The sequence below is a fragment of the Coregonus clupeaformis genome, chromosome 9 (genome assembly GCF_020615455.1).
Source record: "Coregonus clupeaformis isolate EN_2021a chromosome 9, ASM2061545v1, whole genome shotgun sequence".
NCBI lineage: Eukaryota > Metazoa > Chordata > Actinopteri > Salmoniformes > Salmonidae > Coregonus > Coregonus clupeaformis.
The window spans coordinates 23,079,969-23,105,238 of NC_059200.1; the positions used below are offsets into that span (position 1 = coordinate 23,079,969).

Here is a 25,270-nt window from a genome sequence, read left to right on the forward strand (position 1 = left end):
GAGTTTAGATCAAAAAGCTCTATTTTTGTCTCATCAGACCACGTGACCTTCTCCCATTCCTCCCCTTGATCATCCAGATGGTCATTGGCCAACTTCAGACGGGCCTGGACATGCGTTGGCTTGAGCAGGGGGACCTTGTGTGCGCTGCAGAATTTTAATCCATGACGGCGCAGTGTGTTACTAATGGTTTTCTTTGAGACTGTGGTCCCAGCTCTCTTCAGGTCATTGACCAGGTCCTGCCGTGTAGTTCTGGGCTGATCCCTCACCTTCCTCTTGATCATTGATGCCCCACGAGGTGAGATCTTGCATGGAGCCCCAGACCGAGGGTGATTGACCGTCATCTTGAACTTCTTCCATTTTCTAATAATTGCGCCAACAGTTGTTGCCTTCTCACCAAGCTGCTTGCCTATTGTCCTGTAGCCCATCCCAGCCTTGTGCAGGTCTACAATTTTATCCCTGATGTCCTTACACAGCTCTCTGGTCTTGGCCATTGTGGAGAGGTTGGAGTCTGTTTGATTGAGTGTGTGGACAGGTGTCTTTTATACAGGTAACGAGTTCAAACAGGTGCAGTTAATACAGGTAATGAGTGGAGAACAGGAGGGCTTCTTAAAGAAAAACTAACAGGTCTGTGAGAGCCGGAATTCTTACTGGTTGGTAGGTGATCAAATACTTATGTCATGCAATAAAAAGCAAATTAATTACTTAAAAATCATACAATGTGATTTTCTGGATTTTTGTTTTAGATTCCGTCTCTCACAGTTGAAGTGTACCTACGATAAAAATTACAGACCTCTACATGCTTTGTAAGTAGGAAAACCTGCAAAATCGGCAGTGTATCAAATACTTGTTCTCCCCACTGTAGGTATTAGTCAGACGTGGCCCCAGTAAAGATGTTAACCTTTAAAAGGAAACAGCCCCCCTCTCTCTGAGCTTGTAGTGATGCTTCACACGGAATGGAAAGCAGCTGTGCTCATTTCCTGCTCCAAATAATGCTAGACTAGCCGGATATCCTGGCTTTGGCTCTTCAGCACTAGCAGCAGAATCCTCTGTTGTTTTGCTCTGATTCTCAGCATTCGTCATTATGGCCACCAAACAACAAAATCATAGAAATAACAGGGTTTCTCTGTTTGAAATGTGTTGGAAATGAGGCATTGTTGTGCTGTTTGTTTATTTTCTAGAGTTCAACTTGATTCCATTTTTATTAAAACCATGTCAATATTCCAATAGTTCAACAGGCACTCAACCATGAAGATATTACATACATTTATGCATAGCATATGGCTGTATACATACTATGTTTGGCTCTGGTATGGAGCTTAGTGACTCACCTTCTATGAAGTCTGATGGTGAGTAGACCTTGGTGGTGTGGCCCTTGTCTGCTCCGTTGCGGGGGGTGTTGAGACTCTGCAGGGCTGTCTCCAGCGCTTCACTCAGCTCGTCCCTTCGGTCCTTCCTCACGGGCTTCTCCTCAGGGTGTCTCGTCAGGCCCATCTCCAACTGGTACACCCTCTGCAGGGTGAAGCTCTCGAAGGGCACCACGGCGTACTCACTGGGTAGTCTAGTCCCCTGGTGGACCTCCGAACGGCCCAGCTGACTGCGGAGGAACTCCTGAAGGTCAGCGTGGCTCCTGTCGGCTCCTGGCCCTTGGCCTCCCTCCCCGAGGATACCTCCTCCTGGGGACTGGCCATCCCGGCCTCCCCCTGCCGCCCGCTCCATGGAGTCTTGAACTCCTTTCAGCTGCTCGCTGCGCTCCTGTAGCGCCTCCTTCAGCTGGGCAATCTGTTTCTTTAAACTAGCGATGTGGAGCTTGTGTTGCTCCTCGCGCTCTGCAAGCATGGCTTGGTATCCATTCAGCCCAGTGGGTCCGCTCTGAGCTGCTCCCGTGCCCCCTACTGCCCCTCCTACCCCGACCCCCACCCCGGGGCGTGGCAGGGCGTGGCTCACCAGGTTGTCCTCGGAGTGGGGGCTGCAGGTCATGACATAGAGGAGGGACAGAGAGCAGCACACTAGGACCAGCAGAACGCCCACACGGGACACCCAGGCCAGCAGACCCCTCCGCAGCATCCCGCTATCACCCAGAGGATCCAGGGATACACACACACACACCTGGACACACCTTACCCTCCGGCGGTGAATACAGTCTCACCGTCCACTAGAATGTGATTGTATGTGTGATTGTTATTAATGCCTGACTAACCAGAGAAGATCAGCCTGAATGATCATTTGGGTCATTATTTGGCTCATTGTACATTGCTCATACCAACGTCTGGGTTCTTCATCCGTATGTCTGTGGTCAAGGGTGAGGCCCATTGGCCATGCCTCCTTCTCCCCTGGATGGGGCCCAGGAATGCTCAACGAGGTCCAGAACCTGCCTATTTCTATTTCTGATCCAGTCATTGGTAGCAGACGCCATTCATCAGTGACTCACATCACACGTGGTCCCACTACTTTCTCTGTTCACCCTGTTCTTTCCTTCCTGTCTGATGCTGAGGTTCCATTACAGACTCCTGAGAGAATGTCTGTCTGTCTGTGAATTGTCTTATGTTCCACTGGTCTCATGTTTAGAGATGATTACACATGATTTGTCATGGTCGGAATTGAGTAAACTGCAGAGAGGGGAAACCACATTCTCTAGAATAAGGTGAATTCACAACTATGTTCACTGGCAGTTCTTTCTAGATGTGTACTTCTTCCATGAGTCACCTTCTGGAGAGAGAGAGAGAGAGAGAGAGAGAGAGAGAGAGAGTAGGAGGGAAAGAGCGAGAGAGGGGGAGTAGAAGGGAAAGAGAGAGAGAGATGGAGAGAGAGAGAGTTATAACTCAGTTGGTGTTAAAGGTTTTTGAGTATATCACCATCAATTACATCCCATAGTCATCATTATACATTTCCTCAATCTCTTTCCTCTAGACATATTTGCCTTGGTATGTGAGATAGCCTGAAGAGCTTCACTTTGTGGTAAATCTCTCCATCCTGCTGTAGTATAAATCTGTGAGGTCTTATTTGCACAGAGGATAAACGTTTTCCGAACCTGCGAGGGCACGAGGAGGGATAAAACCTGAAGTCTATTGCATGAGGATATAGGGAAGGAAAATAGTTTCAATATCTAACTCAGATTAGAAAACATGCCACACAATTTTCAAATGTTTATTTTGATATGAGCTGAAAGTGTGGGTTTCTACCTGACGACATTGCCAAGCAAAGCATTTCCCAGCCCCTTTAACTGCTGAATAACAACAGCCGTGTTCCAGAGCATCAAAACGACTGCCGACTGACTGATCTACAAATCACCTTGCATCATAAATAACCACTCATTATTATTTGTAGATCAGTAAGCCACTCACAATTTACCTACGATACATTGCGGTTTTGATCCTCTCGAACATTGTTGTCAGTGGTGACAGTGTGACACTATGGGGGCTATTCTGGAAACAGTAAGGTTTGAAGCTGTTTGTGGACATGTCTGTCTGTCCTGTCCTCGCACTGTGGAAGAACAGGATCAGTGGAAGTAGAAACCAAAAACAAGAAAAGCAAGAAAATAGGGTATTTACTCACCCACACAAACTCTCCTCCCTCCGATCTTTCTGTTCTCTCCCTTTCTCATTCACAAGCACATTTCCTTAATCAGATTAAGACTGTATGGATAGAGACAGAAAAAGACTGCTTGTCTGTAGGCCTATGTTTCCATGCCTGTGTGTGATGTGCACGATGGACGCTAGTATCCACATGTGTTTGTACATGTAGTTAGTGTGTTAGCTAGTGTGTCTGTATGTGTGTCTCTCTGTTAACTCACCACACAATTAGCTCTTTTATAGGCTTGGTGCAGCCTGCTCCTAATGAAAGGATCAGTTCTGTGAGCACTGAATACTGGACTGTATTTAGGAGCTGTGCTGCTCTGCTAGCTCAAACCAACCTCTGAGGAAAGACAAGCATGTACGGCTGGAATCAAAAAAGGGCAGTTATACCTTATTTGGGGACTTTGATACGTACAAGATTTACCTGCGAGGTTGTACCATATGCTTTTAGTATGTTTCTCACATGTGAGATTGTATACTGTACATTACTATTATATACCGTACATGACTACTACATGACTATTAAATACCATATATGACTATTATGTACTGTACCTGACTATTATATGACCATTATATAATATACATGACTGTTATATACTGTACATGACTACTATATGACTATTATATACACTGTACATGACATTTATATATCACACATGACTATTATACACAGTACATTACTATTATATACTGTTCATGACTGCTATATGACTATTATATGCCATATGTGACTATTATATACTGTGCATGACTACTATAGGACTATTATATACCATACACGACTATTATATACCGTGCATGACTATTATATACTGTACATGACTATTATATACCGTTCATGACTGATATATGACTATTATATACTGTACATGGCTATTATATACTGTACATGACTATTATATATTGTACATGACTATTATATCCTGTACATGAATACTATATAACTATTATATACTGTACATGGCTGTTATATACTGCATATGACTATTATATACTATACATGACTATTATATACTGTGCATGACTATTATATACTGGACATGACTATTATATGATTATTATATACCGTACATGACTATCATATACGTACATGACTACTATATGACTATTATATACCGTATATGACTATTACATACTGTACATGATTATTATATACTGTTCATGACTACTATATGACTATTATATACCGTACATTACTATTTTATACCGTTCATTACTATTATATACAACACACGACTATTTTATACTGTGCATGACTATTATATACTGTACATTACTACAATATGACTATTATCTACTATATGACTATTATATACTGTGCATGGCTATTATATACCGTGCATGACTATTATGTACAGCACATTACTATTATATACTTTTCATGACTACTAGATGACTGTTATATACTGTACAAAACTATTATATACTGTACCTTCACTCATGCTGCCAAACATGCCCTCGTAAAACTGACTATCCTACAGATCCTTGACTTCGGCGATGTCATTTACAAAATAGCCTTCAACACTCTACTCAGCAAATTGGATGTAGTCTATCACAGTGCCATCCGTTTTGTCTCCAAAGCCCCATACACTACCCACCACTGTGACCTGTACGCTCTTGTTGGCTGGTCCTCACTACATGTTCGTCGTCAAACCCACTGGCTCCAGGCCATCTATAAATCACTGCTAGGCAAATCCCCGCCTTATCTTAGCTCATTGGTCACCATAGCAGCACCCACCCGTAGTCTGCGCTCCAGCAGGTATATCTCACTGGTCATTCCCAAAGCCAACACCTCCTTTGGCCGCCATTCCTTCCAGTTCTCTGCTGCCAATGACTGGAACGAATTGCAAAAATCTCTGAAGCTGAGACTCTTATCTCCCTCACTAACTTTAAGCATCAGTTGTCAGAGCACCTTACCGATCACTGCACATGTACACAGCCCATCTGAAATTAGCCCACCCAACTACCTCATCCCTATATTGTTATTTATTTTGCTCTTTTGCACCCCAGTATCTCTATTTGCACATAATCTCTTGCACATCTAGCATTCCAGTGTTAATACTAATTGTAATTATTTTGCACTATAGCCTATTTATTGCCTTACCTCCATAACTTGCTACATTTGCACACACTGTATATATATTTTCTGTTGTATTTTTTGACTTTATGTTTTTTTTACCCCATATGTAACTCTGTGTTGTTGTTTTTATCGCACTGCTTTGCTTTATCTTGGCCAGGTCGCAGTTGTAAATGAGAACTTGTTCTCAACTGGCTTACCTGGTTAAATAAAGGTGAAAAAAAAATAAAAAATACATATGATTACTATATCACTATTATATACCATACATTACTATTATATGCAGTGTATTACTATTATATACCGTGCATGACTATTATATGACTATTGCATGACCATACATTACTATTATATACTGTACATGACTGCTATATGACTATTATATACCATTCAGGACTATTATATACTGTGCATTACTACTATACATTTACATTACATTTACATTTTAGTCATTTAGCAGACGCTCTTATCCAGAGCGACTTACAGTTAGTGAATACATTTTTGTTTTGTTTTTTTGTTTATACTGGCCCCCCGTGGGAATCAAACCCACAACCCTGGCGTTGCAAACGCCATGCTCTATCAACTGAGCTACATCCCTGCCGGCCATTCCCTCCCCTACCCTGGACGACGCTGGGCCAATTGTGCGCCGCCCATGAGTCTCCCGGTCACGGCCGGCTGCGACAGAGCCTGGATTCGAACCAGGATCTCTAGTGGCACAGTTAGCACTGCGATGCAGTGCCTTAGACCACTGCGCCACTCAGGAATATACAGCTATTATATACTGTACATTAAATTATACACCGTACATGACTATTCTATACCATACATGACTATTATATACTGATCATGACTACTATATGACTATTATATACTGTAAATGCCTCTTATATGCTGCACATGACTATTATATCCTGTACATGACTACTATATGACTATTATATACAATACATGACTTATATACTGTACACGACTATTATATACTGTACATGTCTATTATATACCGTTCATGACTACTATATGACTATTATATACTGAACCTGGCTATTATATACTGTACATGACTATTATATATTGTACATGACTATTATATACTGCACATTAATACTATATGACTATTAAATACTGTACATGGCCATTATATACTGTATGTGGCTATTATATACTGTACATGACTATTATATACTGTGCAGGACAATTATATACCGGACATGACTATTATATGAATATTATATACAGCACATGACTATTATATACAGTGCATGCCTACTTTATGACTATTATATACGTACATGACTATTATATACTGTGCATTGTCATTATATACGGTTCGTGACAAACATACGACTATTATATACGTGCATGACTATTATATACCGTGCATGACTATTATATAAGGTACATTACTATTATATACCGTGCATGACTATTATATACGTTTCATGACTACCATATGACTATTATATACTCTATATGACTATTATATACTGTACATGGCTATTATATACTGCGCCTAACTATTATATACTGCACATGACTATTATATACGGTTCATGACTACAATATGACTATTTTATACCTTATATGACTATTATATACTGTACATGACTACTATATGACTATTATTTGCTGTACATGGCTATTATATACCGTATATAACTATTATATACCGTACATTACTATTATAAACAGCACACGACTATTATATACCGGTCATGACTATTATATGACTTATATACCATACATTACTATTATATACTGTACATGACTACTTTGACTATTATATACTTTACATGATTATTATATACTGTTCACAACTATCATATTACTATTAGATACAGTTCATGACCATTATATACCGTACATGACTATTACATACAGTGCATGACTATTATATACAGTTCGTGACTAGTACATGAATATTACATACAGTACATGACTATTACATACTGTACATGGCTATTATATACTGTACATGGCTACCATATACTGGACATGACTACTATAGGACTATTATATACCGTACATGACTGTTATATACTGTGCATGACTAATATATACTTACATGATTAATATACGACTATTATATAATGTACATTACTATTATATACTGTGCATGGCTATTATATACTGTGCATGACTACTATATGGCTATTATATAATGTACATGACTATTACATACTGTGCATGGCCACCAGATGACTATTATATAAATGAATGACTATTATATACAGTTAATGACTATTGTATAATGTGCATGACTACTATATGACTATTACATAATGTACATGACTATTATATACTGTACATGGCTACTATATGACTATGATATACTGTACATTACTATTGTATACTGTACATTACTACTATTTACTGTACATTACTATTATATACTGTACATTACTACTATATGACTATTATATTCTTTATCTGACTATTATATACTGTACATTTAAATGTAAGTAATTTAGCAGGCGCTCTTTTCCAGAGCGACTTACAAATTGGTGCATTCAACTTAGGATAGCCAATGGGACAACCACATCTTGATCACAGTAAGTACACTTCTTCAAACAAGCAGCTGTGAGCAAAGTCAGTGCAATCAGGGACAACTACATCTCGATCACAATAAGTACATGACTACTATATACTGTACATTACTTTTACATACTGTACATGACTACTATAGACTGTACATGACTATTATATACTGTATATGACTATTCCAAGAGATGTACAGTATGTGTCAATATGATGACAAGATCCCTTGCAGATGTTCACGTAAGCGTTTCCGAAATGATTATGTACTGATTATGAATGCATTATGTAAGGATTATGAATGTGGTATGTAGTCCTTACGTAACTACCCTTAAATACATTATTACCAGTGTTAACTGAGGGGCCATGCCCTGCAGGTGATCACTAAATAGACACATGATGAGGTCACAGCCTATGGAGGGAAAGGCTCCTGTCTGATCAGATCATCATTACTCAGAGTTTTAGACGACTTTGGCCTTCCGGTAACAACCATTGGCTGCATCTCAATAATCTAAAGTGGCTAACTCCTCTTGTCTCCTATCCTTCATCTTTGATGGTCTGAGACTGACTGGATGGACAGATGAAAACAATGTGGGGGAGCCTGGACAGGAATGAGCTTTCACCTGCCTGGCAAGACACTTAACCCTAATTTGCTCCAGGGGCGTCATACTTCTATGGCTGACCCTGTAAAGCAACACATTTCGAATCAAATCAAATTGTATTTGTCACATGCTTCGTAAACAACATGTGTGGACTAACAGGGAAATGCTTACTTACGGGCCATTACCAACAACGCAGAGACAAAAAACTAGAAATAGTGCAAAGAATATAAAAATAAGAACACGAGGTATAAATAGAAAACTAATAAAACAATGAATAAATACACAATGAGTAACAATAACTTGGCTACTATATACAGTGCCTTCAGAAAGTATACACACCCCTTGACTTTTTCCACATTTTGTTGGGTTACAGCCTGAATTTTAAATGGATTAAATTGAGATTATGTGTCACTGGCCTACACCCAATACCCAATAATGTCGAAGTGGAATTATGTTAAAAAATATATATATATATACAAAAAATATATATATATATATTTCCTCAGCAATCTACACACAATACCCCATAATGACAAAGCAAAACCAGTTTTTGTTTTTTTTGCAAATGTATTAAATATTAAAAACAGAAATACCTTATTTACATAACTATTCAGACCCTTTTGCTATGAGACTCGAAATTGAGCTCAGGTGCATCCTGTTTCCATTGATCATCCTTGAGATGTTTCTACAACTTGATTGGAGTCCACCTGTGGTAAATTCAACTGATTGGACATGATTTGAAAAGGCACACACCTGTCTATCCCAAAGTTGACAGTGCATGTCAGAGCAAAAACCAAGCCAGGAGGTTGAAGGAATTGTCCGTAGATCTCAGAGACAGGATTATGTCAAGGCACAGATCTAGGGAAGGGTACCAAAAAATGTCTGCAGCATTGAAGGTCCCCAAGAACACAGTGGCCTCCATCACTCTTAAATTGAAGAAGTTTGGAACCACCAACACCCTTCCTAGAGCTGGCCGCCCGGCCAAACTAAGCAATCGCTGGAGAAGGGCCTTGGTCAGGGAGGTGACCAAGAACCTGATGGTCACTCTGACAGAGCTCTAGAGTTCCTCTGTGGAGATGGGAGAACCTTCCAGAAGGACAACCATCTTTGCAGCATTCCACCAATCAGGCCTTTATGGTAGAATGGCCAGACAGAAGCCACTCCTCAGTAAAAGGCAGATGACAGCCCGCTTGGAGTTTGCCAAAATTTACCTAAAGACTCTCAGACCATGAGAAACCAGATTCTCTGGTCTGATGAAACCAAGATTGAACACATTGGCCTGAATGCCAAGCATCACGTCTGGAGGAAACCTGGCACCATCCCTACGGTGAAACATAGTGGTGGCAGCATCATGCTGTGGGGATGTTTTTCAGTGGCAGGGACTGGGAGACTAGTCAGGATCGAGGAAAAGATGAACGGAGCAAAGTACAGAGAGATCCTTGATGAAAACCTGCTCCAGAGCGCTCAGGACCTCAGACTGGGGCGAAGGTTCACCTTCCAACAGGACAACGACCCTAAGCACACAGACAACGGAGGAGTGGCTTCGGGACAAGTCTCTGAATGTCCTTGAGTGGCCCAGCCACTCGAACCCAATCGAACATCTCTGGAGAGACCTGAAAATAGCTGTGCAGCAACGCTCCCCATCCAACCTGACAGAGCTTGAGAGGATCTGCAGAGAATAATGGGAGAAACTCCCCAAATACAGGTGTGCCAAGCTTGTAGCGTCATACCCAAGAAGACTCGATGCTGTAATCGCTGCTAAAGGTGCTTCAACAAAGTACTGAGTAAAAGGTCTGAATACTTATGTAAATATGATTTTTTTTTTAATATATAAATTAACAAACATTTCTAAAAACCTGTTTTTGCTTTGTCATTATGGGATATTGTGTGGAGATTGATGAGGAAAAAAAACATTTAATCAATTTTAGAATAAAGCTGTAACGTAACAAAATGTGGAAAAAGTCAAGGGGTCTGAATACTTTCCGAAGGCACTGTATATATTAATTACAAATGAAAAGCTGAAATGTTTTGAGTCAATAAGTATTCAACCCCTTTGTTATGGCAAGCCTAAATAAATTCAGGAGTAAAAATGTGCTTAACAAGTCACATAATAAGTTGCATGGACTCACTCTGTGTGCAATAATAGTGTTTAACATGATTTGTTTTCCCCTCAGTCAAGAAGTGAATTTCAAACACAGATTCAACTACAAAGACCAGGGAGGTTTTCCAATGCCTCGCAAAGAAGGGCCCCTATTGGCAGATGGGTAAACATTTAAAAAAGCAGACTATTGAATATACCTTTGAGCATGGTGAAGTTATTAATTACACTTTGGATGGTGTATCAATACTCCCAGTCACTTCAAAGATACAGGCATGCTTCCTAACTCAGTTGCCGGAGAGGAAGGAAACCGACTCAGGGATTTCACCACGGGGACAATGGTGACTTTAAAACAGTTACAGAGTTTAATGGCTGTGATAATAGAAAACTGAGGATGGATCAACAACATTGTACACTGAACAAAAATATAAACGCAACGTGTAAAGTGTTGGTCGTATGTTTCATGAGCTGAACCCCCCCACAGAAATGTTCCATATGCATGCAAAGCTTATTTCTTTAAAAAAAACTAAAACAAAAAACATTTTACATCACTGTTAGTGAACATTTCTCCTTTGCCAAGATAATACATCCACCTGACAGGTGTGGCATATCAAGAATCTTATTAAACAGCATGATCATTACACAGGTGCAACTTGTACTGTGGACAATAAAAGGCCACTCTAAAATGTGCAGTTTTGTCACACAACACAATGGCACAGATGTCTTACGTTTTGAGGGAGCATGTAATTGGCATGCTGACTGCAGGAATGCCCACCAGGGAATTGAAAGTTAACTCTACCATAAGCCACCTCCAACGTCGTTTTAGAGAATTTGTTAGTACGTCCAACCGGCCTCACAACCGCAGACCACGTGTAACCATGCCAGCCCAGGACCTCCACATCTGGCTTCTTCACCTGCGGCATCGTCTGAGACCAGCCACCCGGACAGCTGATGAAACTGTGGGTTTGCACAACCTAAGAACTTCTGCACAAACTGTCAAAAACCGTCTCAGGGAAGCTCATCTGCATGCTCGTCGTCCTAACCAGGGTCTTGACCTGACTGCAGTTCGGCATCGCAACCGACTTCAGTGGGCAAATGCTCACCTTTGATGGCCACTGGCACGCTAGAGAAGTGTGCTCTTCATGGATGAATCCCGGTTAAAACTGTACCGGGTAGTTGGCAGACAGTGTGTATGGCATCGTGTGGGCGAGCGGTTTGTTGATGTCAACATTGTGAACAGAGTGCTCCATGGTGGCGGTGGGGTTATGGTATGGGAAAGCATAAGCTACGGACAACGAACACAATTGCATTTTATTGATGGCAATTTGAAAGCACAGAGATACCATGATGAGATCCTGAGGCTTATTGTCGTGCCATTCATCCGCCGCCATCACCTCATGTTTCAGCATGATAATGCACGGCCCCATGTCGCAAGGATCTGTACACAATTCCTGGAAGCTGAACATTTCCCAGTTCTTCCATGGCCTGCATACTCTCCAGACATGTCACCCATTGAGCATGTTTGGGATGCTCTGGATCGACGTGTTCGACAGCGTGTTCCAGTTTCTGCCAAAATCCAGCAACTTCGCTTAGCCATTGAAGAGGAGTGGGACAACATTCCACAGGCCACAATCAACAGCCTGATCAACTCTATGTAAAGGAGATGTGTCGCACTGCATGAGGCAAATGGTGGTTACACCAGATACTGTCTGGTTTTCGGATCCACGCCCCTACCTTTAAAAAAAAAGTATCTGGGACCAACATATGCATTTCTGTATTCCCAGTCATTTGAAAACCATAGATTAGTGCCTAATTAATTCATTTCAATTGACTGATTTCCTTATATGAATTGTAACTCAATAAAATCTTTGAAATTGTTGCATGCTGCGTTTACATTTTTGTTCAGTAAAGTTACTCCACAATACTAACCTAAATGACAGAGTGAAAAGAAGGAAGCCTGTACATAATAAAACTATTCCAAAACATGCATCCTGTTTGCAATAAGGCACTAAAGTAAAACTGTGGCAATGAAATGAACTTTATGTCCTGAATACAAAGGGTTATGTTTGGGGCAAATACAACACAACACATCACTGAGCACCACTCTCCATATTTTCAAGTATAGTGATGGATGCATCATGTTATGGGTATGCTTGTAATTGTTAAAGAATGGGGAGTTTGTCAGGATCAAAAATAAATGGAATGGAGCTAAGCACAGGCAAAATCCTAGAGGAAAACCTGGTTCAGTCTGCTTTCCACTGGGAGATGAATTCACCTTTTAGCAGGACAATAACCTAAAACACAAGGCCAAATCCAGAAGACAGTGAATGTTCCTGAGTGGCCGAGTTACAGTTTTGACTTAAATCTACTTGAAAATATATGGCAAGACCTGAAAATGGTTATCTAGAAATGATCAACAACCAATTTGACAGAGCTTGAAGAACTTTGAAAAGAATAATGGGCAAATGTTGTACAATCAAGGTGTGGAAACCTCTTAGAGACTTACCCAGAAAGACTCACAAAGGTGCTCCTACAAATAATTGACTCAGGGGTGTGAATACCTATTTAAATGAGATTTTTCTGTACCACATTTTCAATAAATTTGCTGAAATTTCTAAAAGCATGAAGGAGGAGAGTGATGGAGTGGTGCCTCAGATGACCTGGCCTCCACAATCACCTAACCTCTACCCAATAGAGATGGTTTGGGATGAGTTGGACCACAGAGTGAAGGAAAAACAGCCAACAAGTGCTCAGCATATGTGGGAACTCCTTCAAGACTGTTGGAAAAGCATTCCAGGTGAAGCTGGTTGAGAGAATGCCAAGAGTGTGCAAAGCTGTGATCAAGGCAAAGGGTGGCTACTTTGAAGATTCTCAAATATAAAATATATTTTGATTTGTTTAACACTTTTTTGGTTACTACATGATTCCATATGTGTTATTTCATAGTTTTGATGTCTTCACTATTATTCTACAATGTAGAAAATAGTAAAAATAAAGAAAAACCCTGGAATGAGTAGGTCTGTCCAAACTTTGGACTGGTACTGTATACTGTGCATTCGGAAAGTATTCAAACCCCTTGACTTTTTCCACATTTTGTTATGTTACAGCCTTATTCTAAAATTGATTAAATTGTTTTTATCCCCCTCAATCTACACACAATACCCCATAATGACAAAGCAAAAACAGATTTTTAGAAATGTTTGCACATTTATAAAAATAATATATAAAAAAATATCACATTTACATACGTTTTCAGACCCTTTACTCAGTACATTTTGTTGAAGCACCTTGGCAGCGATTACAGCCTCAAGTCTTCTTGGGTATGACGCTACAAGCTTGGCACAAATGTATTTGGGGAGTTTCTCCCATTCTTCTCTGCATATCCTCTCAAACTCTGTCAGGTTGGATGGGGAGTGTCGCTGCACAGCTATTTTCAGGTATCTCCAGAGATGTTTGATCGGGTTAAAGTCCGGGCTCTGGCTGGGCCACTCAAGGACAATCAGAAACTTGTCCCGAAGCCACTCCTGCTTAGGATCGTTGTCCTGTTGGAAGGTGAACCTTCGTCCCAGTCTGAGGTCCTGAGCACTCTGGAGCAGGTTTTCGTGGCTTCCGTCTGGCCACTCTACCATAAAGGCCTGATTGGTGGAGTGCTGCAGAGATGGTTGTCCTTCTGGAAGGTTCTCCCATCTCCACAGAGGAACTCTGGAACTCTGTCAGAGTGACCATCGGGTTCATGGTCACCTCCCTGACCAAGGCCCTTCTCCCGATTGCTCAGTTTGGCCAGCTCTAGGAAGAGTCTTAGTGGTTCCAAACTTCTTCCATTTAAGAATGATGGATGCCACTGTGTTCTTGGGGACCTTCAATGCTGCAGAAGGTTTTTGGTACCCATCCCCAGATCTGTGCCTCGACACAATCCTGTCTCGGAGCTCTACAGACAATTCCTTCGACCCCATGGTTTGGTTTTTGCTCTGACATGTACTGTCAACTGTGGGACCATATATAGACAGGTGTGTGCCTTACCAAATCAGGTCCAATCAATTGCATTTACAACAGGTGGACTCCAATCAAGTTGTAGAAACATCTCAAGGATGATCAATGGAAACAGGATGCACTTTAGCTAAATTTTGAGTCTCATAGCAAAAGGTCTGAATATTTACGTACATTTTGCAAAAATTCCTAAAAACCTGTTTTCGCTTTGTCATTATGGGGTATTGTGTGTTGATTGCTGAGGATTTTTATTTATTTAATCCAATTTAGAATAAGTCTGTAACGTAACAAAATGTGGAAAAAGTCAAGGGGTCTGAATACTTTCCAAATCATGTCCAATTAATTGAATTTACCACAGGTGGACTCCAAGTTGTAGAAACATCTCAAGGATGATCAATGGAAACAGGATGCACCAGAGCTCAATTTCAAGTCTCATAGCTAAGGGTCTGAATACTTATGTAAATAAGATATTTCTGTTTTTCATTTGTAATAAATTAGTAAACATTTCTACAAAACTATTTTTGCTTTGTCATTATTGTCATTATGGGGTATTGTTACGTTACAGCCATTTTAGAATAAGGCTGTAACGTAACAAAATGTGGTAAAAGGGAAGGAGTCTGAATACTTTCTGAATGCACTGTACATATATTCTTTTTTTCTTTTCTTTTTTATGTGGTAGTGCAGTGGATAGGAAACAAGGAGAGGATGCCACTTTTACGCTATTTAGATGTACCCTATGAGTCCACAGCCTGTAACTACCAGGCCTTCTCCCAGCAGCAGAGATCCCTTCCACACAGAGCCAGAGCCAGGGCCTGGGGTTGGGAGGAGAGACTGAATGAATGGTGATTCACAGCCAAACCACTGACTCTCACTGACTGTATCAATAGATTGATTCACTAGTTGCCATTTTACTCCCCAGGGGAACTGAGAGGGCTGTCATACCGCAATATAAAACCTCTACAAAACATTATGGGATGATGTGTTCTTCTCTAACATACATAATTACATTATGATTAATTATTAAATTGCACCTTCAACATACTGATTCTATCTACATTTAGTACTGTACACAGATCCCAATATAACCCTGATGTGAAACTGAATGAAAAGTACATTACAAAATGTAACATGTTAAGATAACATCTATTCCTACTTCTGAAACCAGGGCCCATATTCATAAAGCGTCTCAGCGTAGGATTGCTGACCTAGGATCAGTTCCCCATTATCCATGCACTCTTATTCATTATGAATTTAAGGGCAAAACTGACCCTAGATCAGCACTCCTACTCTGAGACGCTTTATGAATAAGGGCCCTGGCAACTGGTAACTTGGCAACTGAGCTAACCTTCAAGTCTTGTCTTAATTTTCTGTCTGATGTAAAACAAACTGGCATTGTATTGCTGTCAGGAAATGATGTGCCTTTTTACTTTCTGGCAGGTCTCATCTCAGCAGTGATGTCATAACCTGTCCAATACAGAGGGAAGTATTAAACTGTGGTGATACAGTTTAGAGGAGTTTAGCCATGTTCCTATCGCCTCTGATTAATGGTGTTGTGTACAAATAGTTACGTACCACGGTGGGTTCTGTCTTGCAGTTACTGCTGTTACTTCGGCTAATGTTTCTGACTTTCTTCCTGTGTTCGTATAACTATAAGAGGGATTAGTTTGTTCCTTTGAAGCAGTAGAGGTGGATTTAATCCATCCTACCTTTCAAATTTCTTTTCAGAATCTTTGTTTACGCATTTGCTAAATAGGAATCATTACGTGATCATTACGCAAATAGTGTTTATAAACGCTTGTATACAAATGTCGAAAAAAAGGACCAGAAGGGCACCGACCGGCTATAACATATTCTGATCTGACTGAGCTATGATAGATAAGTGATGTATTTTTTCTTTCAGAGGACTTGCATTCACTCTGCAAGACAGAAACAGAGGTCCACAGATAGAGAGACAGATAGACAGAGAGAGAGAGAGAGCCAGAGAGCGAGAGAGAGCGAGAGAGCGAGAGAGCGAAGAGCGAAGAGGGAGCGACAGAAAAGAGAGAGAGGTGAGGTGGTGAGCCGGGCGTGCGATAATCAGAGGGGGACACCTCTTGTGTTAATCTCTGAGCAGCATCTGGTTGTGACACGGAAACGACTACCCCTGTTAGAAAGCCTTCCAGAGGGTTCGCAGGGTACCATTTATTCAAAATACTGACGCATTTCTGGCCCATTCCCAGACAGCAGTCACAGTTATGCAGGAGAAATAACATGTCCTTCTCAAAAGAGATGAGAGGGGAAGGAACAGGTTGGGGAGGTGGGGAGGGTGTGGAGGGTGGGGGAGGGTGTGGAGGGTGGGGAGGATGGGGGTGTGGAGGGTGTGGGAGGGTGGAGGGTGGAGAGGGTGTGGAGGGTGGGGAGGGTTGGGAGGGTGGGGAGGGTTGGGAGGGTGTGGAGGGGAGGGTGGGGTGGGTGTGGAGGGTGGGGAGGTGTGGAGTGGGGAGGGTTGGGAGGGTGTGGAGGGTGGGGGAGGGTGGGGAGGGGTGGGGAGGGTGTGGAGGGTTGGGGAGGGGGGTGGGTGTGGAGGGTGGGGAGGGTGGGGAGAGTTGGGAGGGTGTGGAGGGTGGGGGAGGGTGGGGAGGGTTGGGGAGGGTGTGGAGGGTTGGGAGGGTGGGGAGGGTGTGGAGGGTGGGGAGGGTGGGGAGGGTTGGGAGGGTGGGGAGAGTAGGGGGGGTGGGGAGGGTAGGGGGGGGGGGGGGGGGGCTTCTGACAACCTTAATGTTCTCCTCTGCAGAAGAGAGTATCTTTGTGAAGTGTGAAGTATTTGAGGTATGATTCTGTGGCAGTCTCACCTGTGGCTCTGAGGTGTTGTTGGTGTGCTAAGATGTGTCTGTAGGCTACTCCATGTTGTCTGTAGGCTACTCCATGTTGTCTGTAGGCTACTCCATGCTGTCTGTAGGCTACTCCATGCTGTCTGTAGGCTACTCCATGTTGTCTGTAGGCTACTTCATGTTGTCTGTAGGCTACTCCATGCTGTCTGTAGGCTACTCCATGCTGTCTGTAGGCTACTCCATGTTGTCTGTAGGCTACTCCATGCTGTCTGTGAAGCTAGAAGCTTCATGCTGTGCATGAAGCTAGAATGTACAACTATTTCCCATACTGATCACTGAGCAAGGTGCAGTGGTTACATTCATGCACGCTAAGCAGTGGTCGGTCTGTAATGACTAAAAACAAGATAATGTAAATGTAATAATGAAACCATATAAATACACGCCACAGTTCTGACCCTACTAACCCTATGACAAACTCAGTGATCTCTATATATCAGTTATTCCTCCAGTTTAGTCTGGGTCACTGACATGTCATTTTCTTTTACAGCGAATCTGTAAAAGGGGAAGTTCTAATGTGACATAAAAGCTCCAGGTGGGGTCGACCCCCTGGTTTCACTGCCTAACCCTAACCCTAACCCCACCATCAGGTCCATCTCTGAGAGGGAGGAGGAGAGGAGGAGAGGGGGAGAGAACACAAAACCAGTCCCAGGTGTTACTGGAGAGCAGTCCTTTAGAGAGAGAGGGAAAAGGAGAGATGGGGGAGAGAGAGAGAGAGAGAGAGAGAGAGAGAGAGAGAGAGAGAGAGAGAGAGAGAGAGAGAGAGAGAGAGAGAGAGAGAGAGAGAGAGAGAGAGAGAGAGAGAGAGAGAGGGAGAGAGAGAGAGAGGGAGAGAGAGGGAGAGAGAAAGAAAGAGAAAGAAAGAGAGAGAGAGCGAAGGATAGAGAGAGAAAGAAGAGAGAGCAACAGTGAGAGAGAGAGAGAGAGAGAGAGAGAGAGAGAGAGAGCAAGAGAGAAAGAGAGAAAGAGAGAAAGAGAGAAAGAGAGAGAGAGAGAGAGAGAGAGAGAGAGAGAGAGAGAGAGAGAGAGAGAGAGAGAGAGAGAGAGAGAGAGAGGGGGGGGAGGGTTAGAGAAAGGGCTCTTTGATGTCTCTCTGGCCCTCAGGTGATTCTCCCTCCTCTTAATTAGGGTTCCTCTGAGCTACTTTCCTCGGTCCCAGGCCCGAGCCTGGTACTACCCTACCCTACCCGCCATCTGGCCCGCTCTGTTCTGCTACACACTAAACACTTCTGTTCCTATAAACACCCTCTGTTCTGCTACACACTAAACACTTCATCTATACACAAAAGCACACAGTGTCACATTGACATACTTACCACAAAGCCACAAAGTATCAAAAGGTAGCCCTATACCTTATAGTAAACACAACTTACAGAACTATAATGAAAGTGTTCTTCCTAAAACAATACATAGAAAGCCACTATGCTTTCAATACAATCCATCCCTATAATTACAACTGTGGGTGAGAAGGGATAGCTGGACCTGATTTAGTTATCTCTGGGCCTCAAACAATCCCCACATCCTGCTGTCTTCATCTATATAGTTTCTTGTTAAACTAGTGTCTTAAAATGTCTTTACATCCGTCCTACGTCCATCATCCAAACCCCTAGAAAAAATTAGCTATCTAGAACCTTAAAGGGTTCTTCGGCTGTCCCCATAGGACAACCCTTTGAAGAACCCTTTTTGGTTGTGGGTAGAACCATTTTGGGTTCCATGTAGAACCCTTTCTACAGAGTGTTTTACATGAAACCCAAGAGGGTTCTACCTGGAACCAAAAAGCGTTCTACCTGGAACCAAAAAGGGTTCTCCTATGGGGACAGCCAAAGAACCCTTTTGGAACCTTTTTTTCTAAGAGTGCAGACAAGTACACTGAGGGTACAAAACATTATGAACACCTGCTCTTTCCATGATATGGGCCAGCATCCCTGTGGAATGCTTTCGGCACCTTGTAGAGGTGTTAGGAAAGTGTTAGTGTTTTGTTCTTAGTGTAGCAGGATAATCTTGATTATGGATTCCCTTTACCTAGATTAGATATTATACAATCCCAATGTCAATCCCACTCCTGCAGTCTTCAGTGACTTTTGATAATGAATCCATTAGTACATCAGTACTAAGTGTGCCCTCATTTGGGCTTCACTTGCTGATGAAGGAGCTTATATACAGAGTGTGTGTTCTGCCCTCAGTGCCCTGGTATCACCACCATGTCTGAAGACTGCCAGATAACACATGAACTAATCCAGCATGACCTTCTAGCCTCAGGTTCCATCTCATCTGCACGGACGGCATGGCTGGGTGACACATACAGACACGCACGCAAAGGTTGCATACACACACACTGGCATGCACGCACGCACACACACACACACACACACACACACACACACACACACACACATACACCATACACACACACACACCATACACACACAAACACACACATACACACACAGGCATGCACACACACCACTTTCCCTGTTTTCTGGCTTCCCGTGAGAAACATGATGTACCGGATTTCTGGCGAATTAGAGTGCACAATCCAGCGACCTTGTCCAACAAATGGTGTAAGACTTTGGCCAGCAGCACCAGCCTCCTATTAGATCCACACACTGGAGCCCTCTGTCCTCCTGTGTGATGTCCAACAGAATGGAGCCCTCTATCCAACAGACCAGTGGGCTCACACTGGAGACTAGAAGGGGTACTGTTTTTGAAATGGGATCAGTGAATGGAGCCAGTTTGTATGCATGTGGACATGACTGGTAGCTAGGACTGCTGACTACGTAATACATTGAGAGGTAGGGTTGGTTTATATGGCCAGGACTGCTGGCTACGTAATACATTGAGAGGTAGGGTTGGTTTATATGGCCAGGACTGCTGGCTACGTAATACATTGAGAGGTAGGGTTGGTTTATATGGCCAGGACTGCTGGCTACGTAATACATTGAGAGGTAAGGTTGGTTTATATGGCCAGGACTGCTGACTACGTAATACATTGAGAGGTAAGGTTGGTTTATATGGCCAGGACTGCTGACTACGTAATACATTGAGAGGTAGGGTTGGTTTATATGGCCAGGACGGCTGGCTACGTAATACATTGAGAGGTAGGGTTGGTTTATATGGCCAGGACTGCTGGCTACGTAATACATTGAGAGGTAGGGTTGGTTTATATGGCCAGGACTGCTGACTACGTAATACATTGAGAGGTAAGGTTGGTTTATATGGCCAGGACTGCTGACTACGTAATACATTGAGAGGTAAGGTTGGTTTATATGGCCAGGACTGCTGACTACGTAATACATTGAGAGGTAAGGTTGGTTTATATGGCCAGGACTGCTGGCTACGTAATACATTGAGAGGTAGGGTTGGTTTATATGGCCAGGACTGCTGGCTACGTAATACATTGAGAGGTAGGGTTGGTTTATATGGCCAGGACTGCTGGCTACGTAATACATTGAGAGGTAGGGTTGGTTTATATGGCCAGGACTGCTGACTACGTAATACATTGAGAGGTAAGGTTGGTTTATATGGCCAGGACTGCTGACTACGTAATACATTGAGAGGTAGGGTTGGTTTATATGGCCAGGACTGCTGACTATGTAATACATTGAGAGGTAGGGTTGGAATAATGGCCAGGACTGCTGGCTACGTAATACATTGAGAGGTAGGGTTGGTTTATATGGCCAGGACTGCTGGCTACGTAATACATTGAGAGGTAGGGTTGGAATAATGGCCAGGACTGCTGTGTGATCAGTGTGTGTGTGCGTGTGTGTTTGTGGAGCTGCGATCGATAAGGATGACTCATCCTCTGATGTCTGGTCATTAAGGAGAGATATCTCTGTGGAGATCACATTACTACTGAGACATGATAATAACATATAATAAAATATATGCCATTTATCATCATCATGAACACATCATGCGATAAAATGACCATGGCTAGATGGACTCAGAGTCATACCTCCTTGTCTCTGGATCGACTGTACTTCAGACAGAGAGAGGATGACTGACACCTGATCTGTGTAACACGAGCTAAATGTCACGTTAGCACCACCAGCCACCAGCAGGCCAGCAGAGGATTAACTAGTGAATATTCCACACAGGGAAACAGAAGAACATCTAACAGATGGACATTGGACTCACACACAGACACATAATGTATTGTTGTAGTGAACGTCTCACTAAGGGAAACCATATCCCCCTAAACAGAAAGGATACTTGGCACCAAGTGGTGCACATATGTTTGGCTAGTGAATAGTCATTTCACTGTTACACCGTAGGGTCTGACGCTGCTTTTTATAAGGAAAATAATATGACAGATTTTTGACTGGCTTAAAATATACTTACAATATATGTCTAAATAATTCATAGAAAACACATTTCAAGCAATCCCAGTTTATTAATTTCTGATTTAGAAAACAACTGGATCTATTATGGCCAAATATTTGAGCAGTGAGGCACTTTAGGCCAACTTTTTCACGATAGCATAAAGCAGGCTTAGAGAGTAATTTCCTGATTAAAACCAAGGCCCTGAATTAGCATGCAGTGCAATCAAGAGGACATTAGCTGTGAGTTTTGTGTGAGAGCAGAGCAGTGGCTAGGAGCAGAGTTTGGATGTTGTAATGTCTGTGGGTATTTGCCCAACGCAAACACCCACACTCTCTACTCTATGCTCTCACAACATTCCCAATTAACCGCTTACTGCTAATCTACCCAATTTTTATCCAAATTTTGTGTGACGTCAGGCGGACGGACTGGCTGGATGAGTGTGTGTGTGAGAGAGAGAGAGCGACAGAGAGAAGTAATGGGTAGAAAGGAAACCTGTCCTAGCAGAGTGGGTCTCTATTCACACTAGAAAAGGCAGGAGCATCAACATCATACCTTCTAGTCACTCAGTGTGCCAGTCCGTCTCTCCCACAGAATAGAATGTCATCATCATCATCATCATCTCTGTCAACATGAGAGAACTTGGCACACCTCTTCTCTTCACTAAACTCCTTCCATCCTATCCCAGTAAGCTATTGCTGGGGGAGTGAGACTAGGCTACTGTCTGGCATCTCATTCCAACACGACCCTCTTTCATCTCATAGACACAGTCCCATTTCCACTACAGCCTAACTCTATTCTCTTGACAATATCTCTCCCTCCCATCCTTTCTCTATTTTCTTCACAGCATTATCTTATTTAGCCCATCTAAAAACAAACGTCCCAGTGATGAGCACAATCCTGTCACAATGAATGAAAGACACCTGTATTTAAACTCTCTCTCTCTCTCTCTCTCTCTCTCTCTCTCTCTCTCTCTCTCAATTCAATGCAATTCAATTCAATGTAAGGGCTTTATTGGCATGTGAAACATATGTTAACATTGCCAAAGCAAGTGAAGTACATAATAAACAAAAGTGAAATAAACAATACAAATTAACAGTAAACATTACACTCACAACATTTCCAAAAGAATAAAGACATTTCAAATGTAATATTATGTGCAAATAGTTAAAGTACAAAAGGGAAAATAAATAAACATAAATATGGGTTGTATTTACAATGGTGTTTGTTCTTCACTGGTTGCCCTTTTCTTGTGGCAACAGGTCACAAATCTTGCTGCTGTGATGGCACACTGTGGTATTTCACCCAATAGATATGGGAGTTTATCAAAATTGGGTTTGTTTTCAAATTCTTTGTTGATCTGTGTAATCTGAGGGAAATATGTGTCTCTAATATGGTCATACATTTGGCAGGAGGTTAGGAAGTACAGCTCAGTTTCCACCTCATTTTGTGGGCAGTGTGCACATAGCCTGTCTTCTCTTGAGAGCCAGGTCTGCCTATGGCGGCCTTTCTCAATAGCAAGGCTATGCTCACTGAGTCTGTACATAGTCAAAGCTTTCCTTAAGTTTGGGTCAGTCACAGTGGTCAGGTATTCTGCCACTGTGTACTCTCTGTTTAGGGCCAAATAGCATTCTAGTTTGCTCAATTTTTTTGTTAATTCTTTCCAATGTGTCAAGTAATTATCTTTTTGTTTTCTCATGATTTGGTTGAGTCTAATTGTGTTGCTGTCCTGGGGCTCTGCGGGGTCTGGTTGTGTTTGTGAACAGAGCCCCAGGACCAGCTTGCTTAGGGGACTCTTCTCCAGGTTCATCTCTCTGTAGGTGCTGGCTTTGTTATGGAAGTTTTGGGAATCGCTTCCTTTTAGGTGGTTGTAGAATTGAACGGCTCTTTTCTGGATTTTGATAATTAGCGGGTATCGGCCAAATTCTGCTCTGCATGCATTATTTGGTGTTTTGGTGTTTTACGTTATACACTGAGGATATTTTTTGCAGAATTCTGCATGCAGAGTCCCATTTTGTGAATTCTTGGTTGGTGAGCGGACCCCAGACCTCACAACCATAAAGGGCAATGGGTTCTATAACTGATTCAAGTATTTTTTTAGCTATGTTTACATTGACAAACCAAATCTCTCTCTCTCTCACACACACATGCACACATATATGTATTCTGTATGGTCATAAATCATAAATAATTTCACAATCTGAATTATTTTACAAATTGAATTGAAATGCCGTAACTGATTGGAGATGGCATGATATGAACTCTTGATAAAAAATGTATATATATGTTCTATTTCATAAGGCTTAGCCTATACGTTTGGCGTTATCTACTTGATGGTGAAACAATTTCCATCACCAAATCTCATCTCACCCTCTAGGAAAGAGACTCTAAACTTCCCTGATGTGAACAGACAGTTCATTTTGTGTTTACATGGCAACATGTGCCCGCATCAACCGTTAAATCAAACAATATCGAACACAGGCAAAGCTTCTCCTATTTACCCACAGCATGACACTCGAACATTAGATACACAGCGAGACGATAACAATCATCATGCTTTCTCCATACCTTTCATTAAACCATTTATCCTTACTCCAGTGGATGGCTCTCGGTGCGGTACCCCGGTCTTCAAGCTCTGGACCGTAAGCACGAGCGTAAAAAGTGCGGTGAATAAAGAGCATGTGTGTACTTACTCTCACAGGAAGAGGATCCTGCGAGCCCCAGCCCGCCCCGGTGGTTTCTCCGCCTCTCCTCGACACCCACATAAAGGATGTGTTGTTACCTGATTCAGCATGCCCTTATAGCACAAGAAACACTGCTGGCTTTCATAAATAGTCCTATGCCAGCAAGAAAGTAGCTTAGTCTTATTCGACTGAATCTCCAAATTTAAGTGAGACATGTGGATCTGGATTCGTCTATACCCAACTTCAGTTGTGCTGTAGCTTATATTATTTGGTCTTGTCTGGTTCTGAGATATACTAACAGTCCAAATGAAAAAATCGGGGAGATGCACAGCATGCGTAAAAAGCGCAGCACAGTTCTGTCCTTTGGTCTAGTAAGAACAAGTAGGCCTACAACTTTGGTGTTGAAATATCAAATGTACAATTATTGGCTAATATGAAGGGGGAAATAAATGTTAGACCCCGATTGATATCCTATTTCAATTTGAACTGCAGGACCGTTATTCTAGTTTCAACTATGTATTATTAAGT

The 25,270-nt window shown here is 42.1% G+C and overlaps 1 protein-coding gene across 3 annotated transcripts in view; it reads right to left on the reverse strand.

Moving 5' to 3' along the window:
* LOC121573494 (chondroitin sulfate N-acetylgalactosaminyltransferase 1) overlaps nt 1–24,917 on the reverse strand; it is a 59,296-nt gene extending 34,379 nt beyond the window's left edge. Inside the window, exons 1-2 of one of the 3 annotated variants that reach the window (XM_041885536.2) lie at nt 24,752–24,917; nt 1,329–2,706 (exon numbers count right to left, since the gene is read on the reverse strand). In XM_041885536.2, coding sequence (XP_041741470.2) covers nt 1,329–2,064 — 736 coding nt within the window. In that variant the 5' untranslated portion in view covers nt 2,065–2,706; nt 24,752–24,917. The other 2 variants (XM_041885535.2, XM_041885537.2) reach the window with 2 other exon arrangements.
* Between the last annotated feature and the right edge of the window lie 353 nt (nt 24,918–25,270).